The following is a 20,966-nucleotide window of genomic DNA, read 5'->3' as shown; positions in this document are numbered from 1 at the left end:
CACCAGAGGTAAGCCTGGCCTGGCTTGTGATAAATGGAGCACGCACAGGTAAAAGACATGCTGATTAATTTTGAACGCTCCTGCCAGCAGCCTCTTAACAGATCGCTGAACAAAAAGCCTGGGGAGGAGAGCAGAAAGCCTTTGTCGCCTGCAGGTCCAAAGTCTCCACAACGCTGGGAGTTAAACTGCAGCAGCCAGTTTAATATGAACACGTGAGTTATCCTTTCCCTTGTCAGATGTTCTTGTTGCAAGATGGAAGCAAGAAGTTCTGACAACCTGGGGACCGCTCAAGGACACAGGAAGTCTAACTGCAGGCTACTTAAAATCAAACCCTTTTTAAGACCGTAGTGGAAATTAGCCCCCATTCACTTAGTTCCTCCCCCCACAACTGTTTGCTATCTGTATGCCATCCTGTAGTACCCTCTCTTGGACTCCCCAGAAGTATCCCTAGAAACAAAGGAGGGGTTTCCCCCTCTCTCAGGATCCAGCCAATAGGCAGCCCAGATCTTCTGCTTTGTGCCTCTTCAGAGCTTTCCTCAAACTGCCTGGCATCTCTTTGATAAGCACTTCAACAGAAGCAGCAATGTTACACTACACAATATAGAGCAAGCACAGCATCCTGTAGTGCCCTAAAGACCGATTTACTTATCGGAGCCTAAGCTTTCATGGACTACAGTCAACAGCTTCAGAAGCATGAAGTGTTTTCTTTGATCAGCAAGTGTCTATACATACAGACAGATATAGAGAAAAAAATATATATACTGTAAGTAGGAGTGTCACTCTTACATTTGAAGTGGGTTGTCACCTGTGCAAGTTTATGCTGTGAGCCTTAAAAGGTGTCACAGGGCACTTGACTTTTCCTCTTCGATTAGAGAGATCAAAAGCAATTTTCTGAAGTGGGCAACCACCCCCTTGCACCTTCCAGGAATCGCACAGCTACCAACACTTCGCAAGTTTCTTATTCTTCTGTATTTGCATGGGAAAGAGGAAGGCATCCAACTAGGCCTAAACAGACAGACTCTATGCATGAACACAAAGCATCTGCACTGCTGGCAGCAGATAAAGGCCCTACATTGTCATATATATATAGGAAAAGCAGCTCTGGGGCCTAGTCTATGGAAACAGGTTAGAGCAGCGGCATTGCCAGGGCCCACTGTGCGTGGGGCGGTGAAGCCATGACATCACATAACATCCAGGTTCTCCAGGAGAAGGTGACAGCCTTCTTGCTTGCTGAAGGCTTGGTTAAGAAGCTGCTGTACCGGGTATGAAGAGGAAGGTGGAGGGGGAAACTCAGTCCGACCACCATGCCCCCCTCATCCCCAAAAGCTCTCCAGCCCCGGGGGGGGAGGGGTGCAGCAGCCAGATCATGGAGCCACTGAACACAGAGGTGAGCATAGCAGTGATCACAGTTGGTGCTGTTGCTGCCGCCATCTTGGCTGGGTCTCACACAGCACCCCCTTCCGGCCTGGCACCCAGGCATCCTGCCCTCCGCCCCCTGCTTGCTACACCACTGGACAAGAGAGTGAGGATGTGCATGAGAGATGGAATCATGCATTCCTAAGAAAATCGCTTCTTGCAAACTTTGGATCTGGGTCTCAAACACAGCACAGGATTCTCATCTGTTATCATGGCAGAACTGGATTGAAAGTCTGGTGCATTGGCACAGCTTCACTTGCACTACTCCAAAGCTTCATTCCCTACCCCCATCCTCAGCTACTAGCAATGGAGGTTGCCTTCAAGGCAAGCTAAGCTCCTCATTCTATCTTATTACTCAGAACCACTGCCGTCATTGCCGTTTCCTGAGACTGGGAAGCAGCAAAAGGATTTTGCCTTTGCGCAAAACACTGGCACCCTTAGCAAAGAAAGTAGGAATGCGCAGCAGATGCCCAGAGCAGGATGGCCTCATTCCAATGTCTTAAGCTAGGACTCCCTCAGGAGTATTAATCTTTAATAGCAGAACAGGAACAGGCCCTCAAAACACAAGAAAGTCTCTGCCAACCAGATTCTGCTGCAAGAACGGGGACTGTGGGAAAGGAGGAAGGGGAGAAGAGGGGTGTGGCAACAGGACAGCTTCAGAGCAGATTGTAAAGAAGGCAGGGAGAAAGGTTCCCTCCTGTGCCACAGATATGCAGCCATCTCTGATGTAAGGTTACAAATTACACTGTGCCAGTAGGGCAGCACAAAAGAACAGTTGCCAACTGGTGAATTTTCAGCGCTCCTGAGATCTTCTAGCACTAGCTTTAAGTGAACCAGTTGCTTTGCATGCAACGTGTACTTAAATGCACCTATGAACTTGGAATAGAATGTGGTGACAGAGTTGCAAGGTGGAAAGCACAAGTGGGAGATATTTTTGAACACGTTATTACGTTAATTAAAATAATTTTTTTTTAAAAGACCAACTCCCTGCAAGTAGAAAACTGGAACAGCAGAGTGCTCCAGCCTAGAACATTTCTCAGGATGTGCTAACTTTATACTGCAGGGAAATTGCTCAAAAGGGCATTCAAAACTGGGATCCCTTGCCTGCAGGCTGAAGTGGTACACTCTACCTTGCCATCTCCACCTCAGTCTGCAGCACATGTAGATCAAACCTAACTCAGCCCAACACTCATCCACTTCACTGTCTCACTGTGAAAATGCCACATCCTCATTAAACCTTCCAATGAGATCTTTTGCTAATAACCCATCCTAAAAAAGTCCAGGACATCCCTCTTGCTGTTCTCCCCACCTCCTCCATTCTTCCTCAACTTCAGTTGCCTTTCAATTTGTTTCAGTGTGTTTTATCTAAGTTCACTTCTTGTAAGAGATATTCTACCTAAACCCCCCAAAAGGTGGTAGTGTTGCTGGTGACATCAGCAGGGACATCTGCCAGTGTTTGCTTAATCTTGGACTGTGCCCCTCCTTCCCCCTCCCCACCAGTGGGCACAGAAACATCAACAGCCCTGTAAAGGAAGCAGAGAAGACAGACTTGGGGCACAATCCTAACCAACTTTCCAGCACTGCCATAGCTGTGCCAATGGGGCATGTGCTGCATCCTGCAGTTGGGGGGGGGGGCAGTGATGGAGGCCTCCTCAAGGAAAGGCAACATTTGCTCCCTTTACCTTGGAGTTGCATTACCCGTACCTAGGTGCTGGAAAGTTGGTTAGGATTGCACCCTTGGGTTGTTTTTTTTACATTGTACTGTATTTGTATACTTTATTTGATGTGAGTCCGAGGCTGAGGAGAAAGGAGAAAATCTCCAGGACAAACACACTTCGCCAAGCCCAGTTGCAATGCTACACTGGAGAAGTTTCTAAAGTTCTGCCTCTGCCCATTTTCTGGTTTTCACTTAATTAAGTTTGCATATTCCATGCTACATCTTTGTGCTTGATTTCATACAAAGAACACAATGGGGGGGGGGGTAAAATGTTTATGTATTGGAAAAGTGAGGAGCATCAGCACAAGAAAGGACAATAAGGTACAACCACAATGAAAAGAGGGGCTGCAAGAAGTCTTGGTGAAGAGATTCCCCCTCCCCCAAATAGGATGGCAATTCCCATTTCTACATAAGCCCTACAGAAGGGCTTTCAAGTTATGCATTGGTGGTATCAATCAATCCATTAATCCTTTATTGGCATAAAGCACGGGTGGTATATCATTATTCTGTCTGGAGTGCTATGAAATCCCAACCCACCCATCCTCCTCCACAGAGCTCCAGTCTGATGAATTCTGAAATGGGACTCCAATGCTTTGAACAGAATTATTACTTTGCCAAGTTATTTCTGCCCTCTGCTGGTCAACAGAAAAAGTAAACTACAAGTACTGTAGTACTCAGCTGTGTACTTGCCAGTTTGCGAGTTTGGGAAATAAAGAAACTGGGTCTTACCAAAGATTTAAGTCTTCAAGTTATCATGTTACAATACAAACCACCACCAAGGGGAGGGGCATGTTACAAACCACCACCTGGTCATGCTCCAAACCACCACCAAGGGGAGGGCCTTCCCCTCAGCTCCCACACTACACCCAAAAAAGGGAAACCAGCCTCAGAACCAGTGGCCTCAGAAAGATTTGTGTCATCCCCATGATGGGCCTCCCAGCCAGTGGGTGCGGTGATGTACCATTGCCCCACCCCCACTGGTTCTTTGGCTATAATTTTTGATAGAATATATTTCAACCCGGTTTCCTTGTATTTTGCATAATTTCATGCATCAAATGATATATAATGTGATGGTATTATTCAAAAATTCCAAGATTTTAACAATTTTGGACAATTTTGTCACCCCCTCTGTGCACGTCACGCAGTGCAACCTGCACACACACCCAGCAACTCCACTGCTTGGAACATTAACAGAAATAATAACTAATGAAGAGAAGGCTAAAGAACAATAGGCAAGAAGGTCATTTCACCTAAACCCATCATTGGCATACATGGGCTCTCCAGCATGCCCTTAATTTATATCAGGGGAAATCAGTATAGAAAGCCTTGTCATGACATCACTGAAAACTGGAATGCATGGTAACCCCCATTTCCTTTTCTCCAGCAGTGCCATGGTGGGGCACTCTTAGTTTATGCAAGATAGAAAAGTGCATCTCCAAGGTGTATGCAACAGAAAAATCACACAACTGGGCTGAAACAATCTTCTGAGGTATTCATTGTGAATGTAGGGGGGAGGAATAGAGGTTGTGTGTAGAAAAATCATGAAGGTGAGTAGTAGGCTGGTGTGGTGCACAATCTGCAGTTAAAAATGCTGTCCTCCTACTTGTTAACCCCCAACCCCACTCCCAGTTATACGTAAGTGCCCATGTTGCTTAGTACTCATCTTTTTCAGTGGAAAAGAATTAAAGGTGTCCTCTGTGAGGTCCATAGCTTTCAAGGATTCTCTTCCAGGGCGGCTGGAAGCCTGAAGAGCACATTCTAATGTTGCTTTAGCACCATTAACCTCTGAAAGCGCATTCTTGGGAGAAAATTTTAGATATTCCGCATTTTGCTCCAGAGATCACACACATCTGAAATGAGCTTCAGTAATAAGAATCAGACCTTCTGTTCTATTTGTTTTTATTAGATAACAGTCACACAATGGTCCCCAGGAAAGGATCACAATTGGAACATATACCAGAAATGCTTGCACCATCACCAGCTACATCTTCTTACAGCAAAGCATCTCTATGCCTAATTTTATTGGGATAAATAGATACTTTTCACATCATATAAAAAAACAAAAACAGTTACACTATATACACAAGCACAATGTAGGGATAGGTGGGAAGACATCAGACCCATAAATAAATTAGGTGTATAAAAATGCCAAAAGGTATGTGAGATAGTTCACTTGTGGAGGTCCCATCTACACAAAGGCTGCCTGCATCATTCCACAAGATTCCAATCCCACTATCGGCACCTTTTAACTGTTCAACAACTGACTGTTGAACAATACAAGGCTTTTCTGTCCTTGACTGTAGCATTCATTCCTGCCCAACAGTATAAATGGCTTACGCAGCATCAAATCCATGCAACTGTGAGATGCCCACAGAGATCCACAAGGTCATCAGGAGATACATTCTGATGTATATTAACTATACCCCTGGGGGCTGGGGATAAGAATAGGCCCTCAGTTTTGCAGTACTTGTCGTAAGAGGCGACTAAACAGCCACCGGGTAGATGGGACTCGTCAGCCTGGGAAGGCAGCTCATCTGAGAGAAGGAAAACCTGATCCCAAACCTCCACTGCCTTGTGGCTACATCCAGTTATGGAAAAGGCTTCAGGAGTCAACCTCGAGGCAAAATCCGGAGCCGGAGTCCCTGAGGCAGTTCATGGCTGAACACAGTCATGTTCTGGAAACTCCTGCGACGCCGCTGGAACCAACCGTATTGGCCTCTGCCTTTCCATTGGACCAATTCAGCGATGTGGAGAGGGGGGATTTGCTGCATGGGTAACAGCCTATCCTCCATACCTACTTTACCCAGGCTTCGCGCTCTGGAGAGGACACTCTGTTCCAGAACCACCATTCAGAGCGTGACACCATAGTCTTTCGAGACTGAAGGATGCCAACAACAACATATTAACTAATCTGGAAATTTAGAAAATTAGTCACAAGGGAGATTATGATAGGAGATTTCAGACAGAAGGGTTTGTAAGTGTCTGGTATGTTTGAAGCAGCACACCTAACACCCAAGCCACAGGGTCCGTGTTAATCCCAGGTTGACTGCTGCTACTCCAAACAGGATCTGCAAGGTGGCATAGCAACTATGGGACAAAACTGATAGTGTCCCCATGCTAGCAGCTACCTATCTCTGAGGTAGTTTGGACCCTTTCTGTTTTTGTGCTGCTGTCACTGGAAAAGCTGCCCTGGGGAAGTACCCCTTGGATGATGCTCAGATTTCAGCCTGCCCACACCATGCACCTACGTATCTTCAATATTGAAATGCATCTGAAACACAGGTTTTGCTATGGTGACTACATACATTTACTGAAGAAGCAGCAAAGATAGTTCATCTCATTATGTGTTAAGAGATACAGGAAAGCAAGTCAGATCCACCCAGCAACATCCAAATAGCCCACAGAAGGTAAATTTTCAGTGTGAGCTTCTGAGGACAGAATGAGGCAGAAGATATAAATAAGACATTTGACTCACCCATTCATACCAGTGGAAAAAATGGGAACTTTCATTCAAGAATTATGCCTCTTATTAGTTCAAATCATTCAGGAAGGTTGTCTTTTCTACCACAGCCTTCAGAATACGAGTACAATAGAAGTTAACCAACTTTTCACTGAGATTAGCTTCCAGTTCACTGCGTATAATGTTTTAAAATTTGACATCAATATAGTATGTTTTCTTATTGGTCTGATGTTGAACAACATTGATATAATTCCTTCCACAGCTGAAAAATTCCTTCCACAGCTTCTCCCTCTTCACTGATATTTATTCACTTGGAAGTTTTTTGCTGCAGTTCCAGGGAAACATTTGATTATAAAGAAAAGAGAGTCCTACTTCTGCAGCAAGTGTCCAGTTGTAGAAATAAACTGTTGCTGATGGCAGACACAAACTGAAATTAGACCTCCCCAAGAAAAACTGTTCCCAAATTCAGACTCTAGTTGGGTGTGCATGTGAAAAGGAATCTGTATAGGTTTAGGGAGATTAAATTGGATAGCAAGGATACATATAAAGGGTGATGGCAAGGGAGGAAAGCAGAAGTGGTTTCTGGGACATGGGACTCCAGGCCATAAAAATTCTTCAACATAGTTCTGCCAATAAGGAGAGTCAGCTACAACCAATTCTGCCATTTCCATAAAGTGCAATTCTGCACTTTAAAACCTGCTTAATTGTCACAGCTTCCCCCAAAGAATCCTGGGAAAGGGCAGGAAGTAGCCATTATGACATAGGTTGGTTAATGCAGGCTTGCTCTGAACCTCTTTCCCTACGACCACTATCCTAAACACACTGACATGGAAGCCAATGCACAAGAATATAAATTTTCTTTGTTTTTTTACATCCCTTATCCCTCTCCCCTCTGTTTCCCATCAGGCAGGGCATAGAAAGAAGGCTCAGCCCTAGCCTAATGCCACTATAGCTCTGTAGGAAGAGAGAGGAGGGGAACAAAAGATGAGTGAAGGGCAGGAGACATGAGAGAAAAAACTGAATTCTTGTCCCTACAACTTATAAAGCCACACAACATTGTTATAAAACCCCAAATTGAATAAAAACTGTGAAGCACTTCCTTGAGAGGCTGAATCCCCCAAACTCTCAAAGAACATAGAATCTATAGAAAGATTTAAAAAAATACAACCCACTAGAACAGTGGTTCTCAAAATGGTGGGTCGTAACCCACCAGTTTGGGTAACACTTCCCCCATCCCTTTAAGGGGCGGGGGAAGGGGAGGGAGGCATCAATGCAATCCTCAGGATCGTGTTACTAAGGGGGGCAAGGGGGGGTGCTTTGTACTTACACTGAATAATGTAGGGCTGCAGCAGGTGCAGGGAGCCCTGCACAGCCCTCTGCAGTGCTCCCCGAGACTTGCAACGTTCACTAAAAGCGGGTGCAAAGCACCTCCTGCAAAATGGAAGTGCTTTGCGCCTGCTTTTAGTGAATGTTCCAAGCCTTGGGGAGCACTGCAGAGGGTTGCGCAGGGCTCCCCACACCTCCTGCAGCCCGCTGCAGCCCTACATCATTCAGTGTAAGTGCAAAGAACCCCCCCTCACCCTCCTTAGCAACGCGATATTGGAGATCACTGTCACTGTCCTAGCCCCTCTCCTGCAAGAACTTACTGAGGGAGCAAAGCTTCCTCAAAGTTTGAGAAACGCTGCACTAGAGGACCACAGAGGTTAATATAGCCAGATCCTCCCCAGGCCTTCCCTCAAAATATGGCACCTTACCTGCAGATCTAGAACCACCAGATGCTGGTAAAAAGATTCCAGACACCTCTTTTCAATCCCCCTACTTCCCAAAAATGTTCTTACCACAGATTGGTTTTCTTAAGGGAGAAAAACACAAGAACCCAACTCCATGTATACGACTCATCCTCACAAGGACTTTTATTTTCCAAGATGTAGCAGGAAAATCACTCCCTAACTCCATGTGTGGGTACAGTTTGCACCAGAAGGCGAATCACTAGCCATACTAGTTTACACCAAACCCCTACCCAGGTCTAAAATAATGCAACTTCCATGGTCCTAACCTGTAACAGCGCAGAAGAGAGGCAGGGGAACAACAGGGCAAGAATTCTGTCCATGGGTTTCAAGATTGCAATGTGCCCCCTTTTCCTCCAGGGTTAGGAGGCAGCAATGGCTGTGCCCCCACTCAGCTTCACAATCATCTGCTGACAGTCATTGCAAGAACGTTTGTCCCCAACTTTCTCCAATGTGCGGGCTGCTTCTGCCAGCAGGACAGCTCGCTGACCCGGGGATGACAAAAAGGAAAGGGGGAGGTGGCGACAGGCCAACAGAATTGCTGTAGCTCGCTCTCTCTGTCCAGGAAGGGCATCCACTTCACCTACAGATGGGGAAAAGAAATCAAATTATACTGAAGTCCAGCATCCCAAACCTAGCAGCCTTGCTTTAGTAATAGGAACGATACTGCCACAGGTGAGGGAGGCCTACCCTCTGCATTTCAAGCCTTTGTTTTCCTCAAAATTTGCAGCCTGAAGTGTCAGTTAGTGAGCATCTTTATACCATCTCAAGTTTTGTATGAATTCCCAATGTTGGTTCTTAGCTTTCCAGTCCTGATAATGCCTAGCTTCACGCACCCAAGACACAGACTATGCTACTATTCATACAATAAGTGGCCACAGCAGAGACAAAGAAAGAGCATTTAATTATTCTGAGGTCCTCATTCTCTCCTGTTATCTCATCACATTTCAACCTGATTCAGTTCTTGATCATCTAAAAAAAACAAAACTAAGTCTGTAAGACTTTGGGGGGTTACGGTTGCAATAACCAATAATTTAAACAAGTCTTCAGCTTGAAAGGCTGCAAATTTTTAATTAAATCATGAGTTAAGACAGAAATTCCTTGATTTGTTGAGTCCTGCTACAATTTACAGGCTTTAATATGGTGCAACATATAGCACAGCACAAGGTTCATGAAGCTGCAATTTTCTTACAATTCCCAAGACTCAGCTCTCCACCTCCCCAAAATCACAACAGCTTTGCCAAGGCAGATCCAGGTAGCCAAGCACTAGAACAAAACTACATCCTGCCACACTTCACACTACTTATGATTCTACAAGTCTCATCTTCTCCTGCTCATGTCCAACAGCTTAGAGCAGGGGTGTCCAAACTTTTTGGCAGGAGGGCCACATCATCTCTCTGACACTGAGTTGGGGGGGCGGCGGGGGATTTACATTTCAAATTTGAATAAATTTACATAAATGAATATATTAGAGAGAACTTATATGAATGAACTAATTTTACTGAGCTTATTTATAATACACTAGATCCAGAAAGGGGGGGTTGTTAAAATAATTCCTGACACATACAACACACCTCTTCCTAGGAAAAAGTACAGAACAAACTTAAGAGGAGTCAGCACTAAAATTGAGTGTTGGGAGAGTTAGAACAGACAAAAGAAAATATTTCTTTACTCAGCATGTGGTTGGTCTGTGGAACTCTTTGCCACAGGATGTGGTGATGGCGACTGGCCTGGATGCCTTTAAAAGGGGATTGGATAAGCTTCTGGAGGAAAAATCCATTATGGGTTACAAGCCATGATGTGCATGCGCAACCTCCTGATTTTAGAAATGGGTTATGTCAGAATGCCAGATGCAAGGGAGGGCACCAGGATGCAGGTCTCTTGTTATCTGGTGTGCTCCTTGGGGCATTTGGTGGGCCGCTGTAAGATACAGGAAGCTGGACTAGATGGGCCTATGGCCTGATCCAGTGGGGCTGTTCTTATGGGCTCCTTCCCCCCCCCATGCAGGAGTATGTTTTTACTTTCTCTTTCTCTCTCTCTCTCTCTCCCCCCCCCCCAATCCTGGCAACAAGCAGCAGCAAAGGAACACAATCAGTCAGGAATCTGGTGGGCACCTGCCCCCTCAGGACAGGAGTTTGTTTCTCCTCATTCACACAGAGAAGGGAGCTGCCTGTCTCCTTCTCTCAGTCCCCCCTCCCCCAGCCTGCACCCAGCACCAAACAAACTTAGAAGCAGGCAGAGAGCTGTATGTATTTCCCCCTTCACAAACGGCAATCCCAACAAGCAAAAACAGTAAGTTTCCTCCCCATTCAAACATCCCGTGAGTTCTCCCCTGCAGTGCCCACCTCCAAAACTGAGCACTCACAGCCCAATCAACCCACACTTTCCTGGGAGTAACCCCCACTTACTTACTGGAGACTTACTTATGGGACTTACTGCTGACTTACTGCTGGGACTTACTGCTTACTACTGCTCTCCAGCTGCATTCAAACATCCCCGGGACTTCTCCCCTGCAGTGCTAGCCCCTGACCCCAAGCACACTCACAGCCCAATTGGATCCACACTTTCCTGGGAGTAAACCCCACTGAGTCTGATGGGATTTACTGCTGAGTAGACATGCTCTCCAGCAGCATTCAAACATCCCGCGATTTCTCCCTTGCAGCGCCCACCCCCCAGCACACACAAGCAGCACAAATAGACCCACAGTTTCCCATCCCTCCTCAGTGCCTACCCCCCCAACCCAAACAGCAGGGCAAACAGACCCAGGACTTCTCACCCCCATCCAACACCTGAACTCAGCTGTAGCCTCCCCAACCTAATGGGAGGGTTGCGGATGGGCGGGGCTCCTGCTCTCCTGTGAGTGCTTAGCTTTTTCCTCGATGTCTTTGAAGAGCAGTCGCGTGGAGCCAGTGAGGGCTCCAGCGGGCCGAGCGCCCATTGGAGATGGGGGCTCCCTGGGGGGCCGGACTGGGGGCCCCCGTGGGCCGCAAGTGGCCCGGGGTTTGGGCAGCCCTGGCTTAGAGAACCACTCTCCAAAAGCACTGAATACACAAACAGGCACATCTGAGCCCTGTCTCTAGTTTCCATGACTGGGTGAGAGTGGAAAGGCACAAGAGCGTACTGACCTTGTTTGCTGCTCTGGGGTGTACGCCTTCTAAGACTGTGCTCCAGTAGCTGATGAGTACGTGTGGGGCTGGCCCCTGCCATCAGGCGTACAGTGGCCTCATGCAGAAACACCTGGAAGGAGGAAAAGAGCAGAACAGGTTAACCCCTGCTAATTGGGTAAGAGGCACTTTTTCAAGTGGGTGCTCCTTTTTTTAGCAGGGGGAGAGTAACTGGCCCACCTCACCTCAGCACTGTCTGTTCTAGTGGCTGTCTGCTGGTATTCATTTGCATCTTTTTAGATTGTGAGCCCTTTTGGGACAGGGAGCCATTTAGTTACTTGATTTTTCTCTGTAAACCGCTTTGTGAACTTTTAGTTGAAAAGCGGTATATAAATACTGTTAATAATAATAACAACAACAACAACAGGTAGGCTCAACCTTTTGTGCATTCTTTCCACACTACCTTAGGCTGCTGTGGATCTGGGCACATGCCTTTCACGGTTTAGCTTTCACCACCTCCTGCTACTCCTCTTAGCTACTTCTCTCCCTGTCAGCATTAAAATATTTCCTTGTACTGAATAAAAATCTATGAGCACAATGTAAAAAGGGCACACTATACAAATGTTTCTGAACAGAGGAGCTGTTACACTATAATCTTGGAATCATCTCAGTCTTGTTCAAATCTATTAAGCACAGTATCTTATGAATGCAAGTTAGGAAGCTCCCAGTTCACATCTCACTATACTGCAAAAGCTTACCAAGTAGCATTAGGCAAGCTGCTGGTCCCTCAGCACCCCAATGGCAATATCTGTTCATTACCACAAATACATCACAGGGCTATTGTAAGCCAGTACCGAGAGAATGTACATGGAGCACTCTGAACATGTAAGAAGCATCATGTACATTTTACATGATAATGTAAAATACATTATTATTATTATTATTATTAATAATAATAATAATAACAATAATAACAATAATAATACATTAAGTATTATTTCTTCAAGCCCAAGGAAAACAGCAAACATACAATTACTGCTAGACAAAGTCGAAGCTTACAAACCAGCACTGCATAGACATGCTATGCACAATACTCCCAGTCTAGGATCTGGGTAATGAGCTTCTTGGGTTTATAACAAAATAACAACAGGTGCTGTTCCCCCTATACTCGGGTTTGGAGTCTCCTTTTATACAAGCAGCTGAATCTCACCTTTCGATAAGCAGGCCTGAAGCTATGGGCCAGTTTTCGCAGATTGCCCAGGTCACGTTGGAATCCTGTCAATTCAGAAGCTGAAGCATGATAGATCTCTCCCAGAGCGTGGCTGGAATTGGTCTGTTTCTGCCACAGAGTGGTGCGGAGAGACAGCAGCAAGTCACAGGCCAGCAGCTGGATCATCTGCAAGAGACAACTCCATTCGGTGACTAAAATATTCCACCATCAACAACTGACAGCAGAAGCATGCAGGTGGCTAAAAGTTTCCCTGGTAGTTGCAGAACCACACATTCAGTTTTTCTATATATATATTCTTCTAAGAAGAGAAAGAATGTTGCTGAAAGGTACCCGGCTGACAGCTGTCACCAACTGCCCTTTCTTCTAGGAATGTGACCCGGCACGGATACAATATTCTGAATGACCTGTTGTCCAATGTATAAATCAAGACCATGATATATGATAAGGGAGGAGGCAATCCTGTATGTTATGCCCCATTCAAGGGTCAAAGCCAGCACCCTGAATGTTCAAAAGACTTGAGGGAGTCCGCACAGATTCTAGGGTAATGTGCTTACAATGACTCGCCTTTGTCAAATCATTGCTACTGCAGCATTTCTCATAGTGAGGAGTCATAGGATTACCCAACATGGTTTATTTACCAGTAAATATGCTTTGTCTTTTTGTTTAGCACTTTGTATGAATTTCTATTTATTATGTAGATGAAAAATGGAAAATTTAACAGAAATGAAAAAACTGAGGCCACTCTGTATTAATCCAAAACTGAAGATCCCTTGATATGGAAAGGAGAAAATACATCACTGTTCTTATGTACTATTCAGCCATATTTCACTTGTGCAATATTTAACCACTTTGACAGTATGAAAAATGATAAGGGCCTTAAAAAGGTTCCCCGAAGCAATATATGGTCTAGTCCATGTGAAGTGAGGGGAGAAACAATGATTGCCCAGGAATAAAGAGGTTACAGCTTAAGAATGTTTCTTTAGTACAAAAATTACACATCAACACAATAAGGACCTTGGTGTGCCCTCTGCTGGCAAAAGTAGTATTTGCTTTAGTACTATATCAAACCACAGGAAAAAGACAATGGTGATCAATTCACTTGGTTCATTCACAATACAAATCATAGGCAAACAGATAATTGCAGTAAGGATTTGTTTGCCCTTCTGCTGCCATCTATGGCTTTGCCTTGCTTCTGTGAGCCACCTCAACCCATTTACTCTTCTCACACATCTCACATACTTGCTCTCTGCTCATGGCACACTGTGGTCTGGACAAATAGTCTTACTTCTGGGGAGAAGGCTGGATCAAGTCCAACTCCAAGTTTCAAAGAAGTGAAATGACTACCAGAACACCTAAATCTCTGAATTCCCAATGCTGAATCCAGGATGTTCTACATGTAGTGCAGAGGTGAGATGTGCCTCTGTATTGCACTGCGGAAACATTGCACGAGTACTGCCAGAACATGCAATGCAACTACAATGCACTACAGCTGCCACCCAGCAATGATGAACAAGGGAACCAAACATAAGATTGCATACTACCAGAGAAGACTTGAAGGAGGGGTCAATTCCTCAATGCAAGTATTTAGAATTCTTCTAATCTAACCCACAGGAGACTAAAACACAGTGACTTGTGTAGAAACAATTCACTCAGAAGGTATCAATAAGGAAACAAAGAAGGAATCAAGCAAGTGCTCCTCCTGTTTATTCTGGCAAAGTTAACACCCCAGAACCAGATACATTTCTCAAGAACAGAAAAGGAAACACAGCAGCAATAGCCACATACGCAGGAAAATAAGAGAAGTAACCTTCTCTTCAGGAAATCAATCCTGACTATTCATTGAAAGGACAGGTGCTGAAGTTACTTTGGTCATCTCATGAGCAGGGAGGACTCTTTAGAAAAGACCCTGATGCTGGGAAAAATTGAAGGTAAAAGGAGAAGGGGATGGCAGAGAATGAGATGGTTAGATTGTGTTAGTCGTCAACAGGGGGGCCTGGTGTGCTTTGGTCCATGGGATCACAAAGAGTAGGACACGACTTAACAACTCAACAACAACAGCCTTCTCTTTGTACAGTAGTGAATGTAGAGAATAAGGATATGTGTTTCCTCTTCAGCTCCAGAAGGAGATTTGACAGACCTCAGCTCCTGTAAGAAATAAACTTAACATTTGCCTACTGGTAGAAATGTAAAAGGCACAACAGCCAGGTAATGAGTTGCACTTACATTGTCGAGACCTGTGCTTGAGACCGCACTGCTCATGTTGAGGCTGTTCCAAAGATGAGTACTGGCTCTTTCACAGTGACCAAAGGAGCTCTGCTGCCCATCCACCTTGCTTGACAATGAGGCATTCATGGCTTTGCACACATGGAAGATGGCTTTCACAAGGCCATTCCTACAGGAGGAGGATGACAGTCAGGAACAAAGTCAGTGCCAGTGTCAGGAACAAAGTCAGGCAGACAAACCCTGCTTTACTCCATCAAGTTTTTCATTTACAAAAATACTCCAGAACCAATTTTCAATTATTTCTTTTTCAGCTCCATTCTTCAAGACTCCAGAATTCCCTCTAAAACTAGCATAAAGTTTTTAGTTGATAGATGCCTCCAGATGAAAGAAAAGGCACTGTACAAGCAAACAAAAGGGCACTGCAACTTCAGAATACCCAAGGCCAAGAGTTGCTTCATACCTTATGTGGCAGTAAATGCATGGCAGGGAATCATAACCTCTCCATGTTGCTAGAATGGTGCTGCTGTGCGCACACATTTAAAGTGTGACATATGAAGCAGTTCCAAGTATTCTGGTGACTTTCCTCTCTGTTCTGCCTTGCACATAATTAAAGGACTGAGCCTTTACTATAAGGCAGCTGCAGTTTTAAACACCATCACAAAACTCTAACACAGATAACGTACTTCAGTGAAAATACTTAAACAAAGACCTCTCTCGAGGACTGATGCTGCAGAATTAACCAGCATTTAATGCACAAGAGGGTCTCTGCCTCTGCCACCCCAAGACCCCTTTGGCCCATGTAACAAAGAAAAGGTACAGCATGCAATACAGTCCAATCCTATGCAGCCCCAAGATATGGGAACAAAAGTTCTTACTTTGAGGAGGTCTCAGTAACTGCATCCCACTGCAGGATGCAGCACATGCCCCATTGGCACAGCTGCACCTGGACTGGACAGTTAGTTAGGACTTGGGCTGTTAGTCTGAAAGCTAATTGAAGATGCAACTTAGTTCCATAGCACTAAACAACTCTACCACAAGTTCATGACACGGTCTGAATGAGTGCCAGGCTCAAACAGATTTGGGGGGGGGGGAGAAGGAGGGATCTCTCTTTTATATTTCAGTTCCAGGAAGGCAGAGTTGTGAAAATGAAGGTAAAAAGACCACACACTCTGTCATCTCCAAGCATTTAGGAATTCGCTCCACACTGGTGAACTGAGATCTCACAGCTGCATCATCACCCCTGAGCCAGCTGATTGTCACTGTGACTGCTGATGACCACCACCTGCAGACGACATCAGGACCTAGGAATGACAAATGAGACAAAAATGAGAGCCTTGGGGCTTCCTGCAGAAGAAATTTCAACACTTTTTAAATTAAAACACAGCTTCAAGAGAGAAATTTAGAGTAGATAAGTTATGGTAAGGAGAAGATGTGCATAACACTTTCCCTGACCATTTTCCTATCCACACTATCCAAATGACACCCCATACTCACTCTGCAAACTTCAACCTAGCTGGGGGGGGGGGGAATCACCGAAGGATAGCAACTTGGAATAGGAAATGGTGGGTGGGAAAGCATTAAATGCACTCCTTGCTCTAAATTAACCTCTTCCAAAATTGTTTTTTTGTTTGTTTCTTTGTTTTAGGAAACAGCACCAATATACATATTTTCATTCCCCTTAGTGACAAGACAATAAGCTGAGTCAAAATTTAAGAAGTGAACAATAATGCAAGACCTCTTAAAGCAGCAACTTCCAGCCCTTTCCACTCACAACTTCATTGACTTGCTGGGAACCAGACTAGGGGGAGGCTGCTGGCTTGCATGGGAGAAACTGCTAAGGAGGACAGCCTCTGGCCACTGGGTGCTTTTGTTTGCAGGGACTTCATTTAAGCTACATCTGAATCTAACCAGACTGAGCAGATCAGGCAAGAAGTTAGTAGCCTGCTGCCACCAATACTGCTGGATACAGTCTTTCCCAAAGTCTAAGTGCCCAAAGTTTCAGAAGACGGCCATTGTCTTCTTAGCCACAAGGATGACGGTTGTGTATTTAATTTGCTTCATTTTGTGATGACCTATTGTTCTAAGTCTATTGTTCATACAAGTTGTGATGTTGTGTATACAGAACGTATACCATCTGATCATGGAATAAAGGAGTAAAAGGGAAGGACTGTAAAAGAATTGCTAGGACTGTATTTGCGGCTGGCAAGATGCGATAAGCTGGAAACAAGGGAACTGTGACTCAATCCTCTTTCTTTGCCAAGGTCACATTGGAGAATTTCATCCTGCAGAATAGGGGTACGGAAATGGAGATGCCCTAACACCTGCAGCCAATACTGAAGCATAGGTTGGCAAGAATCAGTGAAAGGCAGCATCTTGACAGACGACTCACTTCATCCTATGGCTTCCGCAGAAGGGACAGACACTAGCAATAGACAAAGAAAGACTGCTCAGTACCCCACTGCAAGTCCAGTTGCTAGAAGTATTCTTCTCCAGGGATGACTCCGCATTGGAAATGAAGTCATTAACCAGAATTTACTAAATGCCTCAAGCTTTTGGCCAAGTTATATCAGCTTTCACAAGAGGCTCTACAAGACCTTTAAGTGACAAGTAGTCAGAGCATCCACTCAGATATCTCAGCTGAGAAGACAGTACCCATTAAACACACTGAGTCTAAGGAGAACATAAAGCAAATGAATCACAAACACTTTGTTCAACACACACTTCCCTTGAGGTCTCCATTCAACTGCTACTTGGATCCAACTATGCATGAATGATAACTAATAGTATAACACACTTAAATGTGACTGGGCACGCCTGAAAGGCAGAAGGACACACTCTCTCTCTACACAGTGCATCTGAGAAATCTGTCCCTAGGTATCAGGAAAGTGCTACTCATTCCTGTTTTAATCTTGTTGCCAACACTGTGTGTTTACCTTGAGATTCCACTACTGCAATACAAAAACAGCCAAAATACATTCCATGCCCCTGATGAAATTCCTGGTAAGGACTGCTACTTGTCATATGCTATTAAGAAGCAACACCATGGGGGAAAAAGGTGTTTTATCATCAACACTGGGTTTCGAATAAGGATGACATTTTCAATCTAATGCTGTCTATGGTATTTAAAATAAGCCTTTGATAAGCATATACTTTGGATTTCATTTCTTAATACAAAGCTAAACTTTATAGATATTTATGTAAGGAGAGAGAGATCATCAATCGGGTATTTCGTTTTTTAAAAAAGATTTCAACACAAGAAGCAACATCAGCTAATCAGTGACTATTTCCAGATCTCCAAAATGAAATAAGAAACAAAAATATAGAGACCCATTAAGAAGGGCTGAGAACCCCTCACACTTACCCAGGGCAGATCTCAAAACAGAGTTTCCAGTGAAAGGTGGTGTTCCACTTCCCAAAGAGTCCACAAAAGAGTTGAGTAACTTCAGGTATTCTAAAGCATTAGAGAATTCACTGCAAAGCACAACCAAAAGGCAGACATTTTCTAGTTAAGAAGTGCATCACATTCCTACAGAGCATCATTTTAACACTAACAGTGTGATCCTATGCATGTCTACTCAGAAGTAAGTTCCACTGAGTTCAATGGGCCTTACTCCCAGGAAAGTATGTACAGGGTTACTGCCTTAAACCATGATGATTAATTTCAGAGTTAATTGGCAGGGCATAACTGTTTGCTTTGTGACAACATATTAACATCATTAGGTAAACTGTGCTTTATAATGGAACTCACCAGTCCAGCTTCATATGAGGTCCTTCTCTATACCCCTTTCCCCAAACAGAAATAATGTACTGATGAACCTTGCCAGGCACTAGCTGACCATCTCAAGGATGGGTACAGGCCCGTAAGGCTTTAGCTGTGCCTGCATAAACATGTTCTCTGCAATACCATTAAAAATTGTTTAGGGAAATTGTGCTTTGGCACCTATCAAGGTAGTACTGCAGAGGAATACAGTCACAGTGTCTGCATTGCATAGAGAGTGTTATTGGTGCAGGGATGTTCATCCTCACACTACTCCCAACTGAAGAGATAAAATTGGTGGCATAGCTGGAGGGGGGCGGAGCAATCAGCCTGGCAGGGAGGTGGGCGAGCGGCCCCTCCCTTCAGAACCATTCCCGGCGGGGAGGGGTTCTCCGTTTCCCCCCCCACCTGGGAATGGTTCCGAAGGGAGGGGCCGCTCACCCACCTCCCTGCCAGGCTGAGTGCTCCACCCCCTCCAGCTATGCCACCGGATAAAATACTACTACAACCTTCCTCTCACAATGAGCTACAGGAACTGACAAAAAAAGACAACAGAGTTCATAATCTCTTGCTCACTTCTGAACAAAAATACCACTAGGATAAGATTACAGCTTACCAGGGTTCTTCTTCATCTTGACCTACAGTTCCTTTTGGGACCTGAGGTTTCACAAGGGATTCAACAGCTCTTTCCAGCAGGTTCTCACAGAATGCCTGGTGCACCTGTGCAATAGGATCAGCTACAGACAACAGGACAGTCAGTGTATTTTTTTGCCTTTACTCATAAAGCAAACAGCAAACTATAGTGCTACAAACCTGAAATTGTGTGCTCAAAACAGGTTCCCAGGACACACTCACTGGGAGGTTAAACCTAACGATAAAAAAGGTCCAGGGTTGCTTCCCAATTCTGACAATACGCGGTTATCCCCAAGAGGAATAATTATAGATACAAATCCTTCCCATGTTGCATTTTCAGATGGAAAAGTGACTTGCAGGACAAATCCTGTGATTTTACACTGTGATACGGGACGTGGCACTCTACTTGCTCACTCAATGCTAAAAGTTGTTAGCACTGTAAGAATCTGTAAGAGAGCATGTAAGAAACTGGCTGGAGGGAGCATGCAGGCACCAGGTTGCAATCTCTCATAACGAGGACGAGAAGATTAAGCCATTTCTGCCCAACACTGCATATATGCAACAGATATCAAATGCGTACACCTGTGGGCTGGGCAGAAATGGGCTAAAAGCAAGGTATTCACAAGTCCACTGGCTCTCACCTGGGTTCCTCTGAGTGCAGTAGAGACTCTCCTTGGCAGCAGCTTTCACTGTCCAGCTCCGCTCCACAAAAAACTTTTGTCCCAATGGGTGACACAGCCAGCGTAGGGAATCAGGGATGGCACTGCGCTCAGAACTACACAAGCTCTGGGCTTGGCTTAAGAAATAACTCTGGGTAAAAAAGCAATGGCCAAGTTAAGAATGAAGAAAAGACATGTATTTAGTTCAGAATCAGCAATCTTGGGTAAAGCTACATATAGATAAATGCAATTCACTCCCATTTTTACATTCATGTGCAAAAACTCAAGAATGTCACAGAATCTCCTTGATCTTGCTAGCAGGCTCAAAAATTCACTCACCGCTAGGAAGCCCAACTTGCCACCACAGCGGGTCTTCAGACCAACCGCAGCAGTTAGGTGAATCTCTGCCAGCGAGCTTGGTGGAATCTTCTCCTCTGCACATTCAGCCAGATTCACAGCACACAGCGCCATGTGCAAACCTGAGTAGGCTGAGCAGGATGGAAGCTTACCTTAATCAGGAATGAGACAAGAAAAAGTTATCTATAGTATAAAAGAGATCATGCCACACTTACTTATCCAGTACAATTAATGCCTCGAAGGGTTAAAGCAATTTCAACTACTAGAACCCTGTTGCATCCAAATCTCACAAAAAGTGCTGAACTACACATTACTAGTTTGCTTGTCCCAAAGTGCTTACTTATCATCTTCTAAATAGCAACTAGGTGGAGGTGGGTGGCTCAGATAGCAAGGGAAGCTTTAACCCTCCACTCTATCAACCCAGATCAGAGCTGTTAGAGCTCCTATCAGCCCCAAGAGTGAAACTCCTATGTGTGGCCATGCGGGGGAGGGGAGAAGAGAGAACTAGATCAGAACCACTGCAGAAGCAAAAACCTTCAGCCTCCTCTCACCACAGCTGCTATTAGAAAATAAAGAACAAGTACGTTGTTACAAGTGCAATTTGGCCTTTAGATATCCCCAG

At 44.8% G+C, this 20,966-nt stretch overlaps 1 protein-coding gene across 1 annotated transcript in view; it reads right to left on the bottom strand.

Annotated features, from left to right (window-relative positions):
• Nucleotides 1–8,149: 8,149 nt before the first annotated feature.
• The window catches only part of SREBF2 (sterol regulatory element binding transcription factor 2), a 34,829-nt gene continuing 22,012 nt past the window's right edge, over nt 8,150–20,966 (bottom strand). The window contains exons 11-19 of the mRNA XM_066633466.1: nt 20,327–20,496; nt 19,970–20,138; nt 19,312–19,432; nt 18,300–18,409; nt 16,107–16,239; nt 14,939–15,107; nt 12,695–12,880; nt 11,506–11,617; nt 8,150–8,963 (exon numbers count right to left, since the gene is read on the bottom strand). Coding sequence (XP_066489563.1) covers nt 8,743–8,963; nt 11,506–11,617; nt 12,695–12,880; nt 14,939–15,107; nt 16,107–16,239; nt 18,300–18,409; nt 19,312–19,432; nt 19,970–20,138; nt 20,327–20,496 — 1,391 coding nt within the window. The 3' untranslated portion in view covers nt 8,150–8,742. The remainder of the gene's footprint in view (nt 8,964–11,505; nt 11,618–12,694; nt 12,881–14,938; nt 15,108–16,106; nt 16,240–18,299; nt 18,410–19,311; nt 19,433–19,969; nt 20,139–20,326; nt 20,497–20,966) is intronic.

The sequence above is a fragment of the Tiliqua scincoides genome, chromosome 7 (genome assembly GCF_035046505.1).
Source record: "Tiliqua scincoides isolate rTilSci1 chromosome 7, rTilSci1.hap2, whole genome shotgun sequence".
NCBI classification, from domain to species: domain Eukaryota; kingdom Metazoa; phylum Chordata; class Lepidosauria; order Squamata; family Scincidae; genus Tiliqua; species Tiliqua scincoides.
Note: the sequence above shows the minus strand (reverse complement) of the source record. Positions and strands in the feature narration are given on the sequence as shown.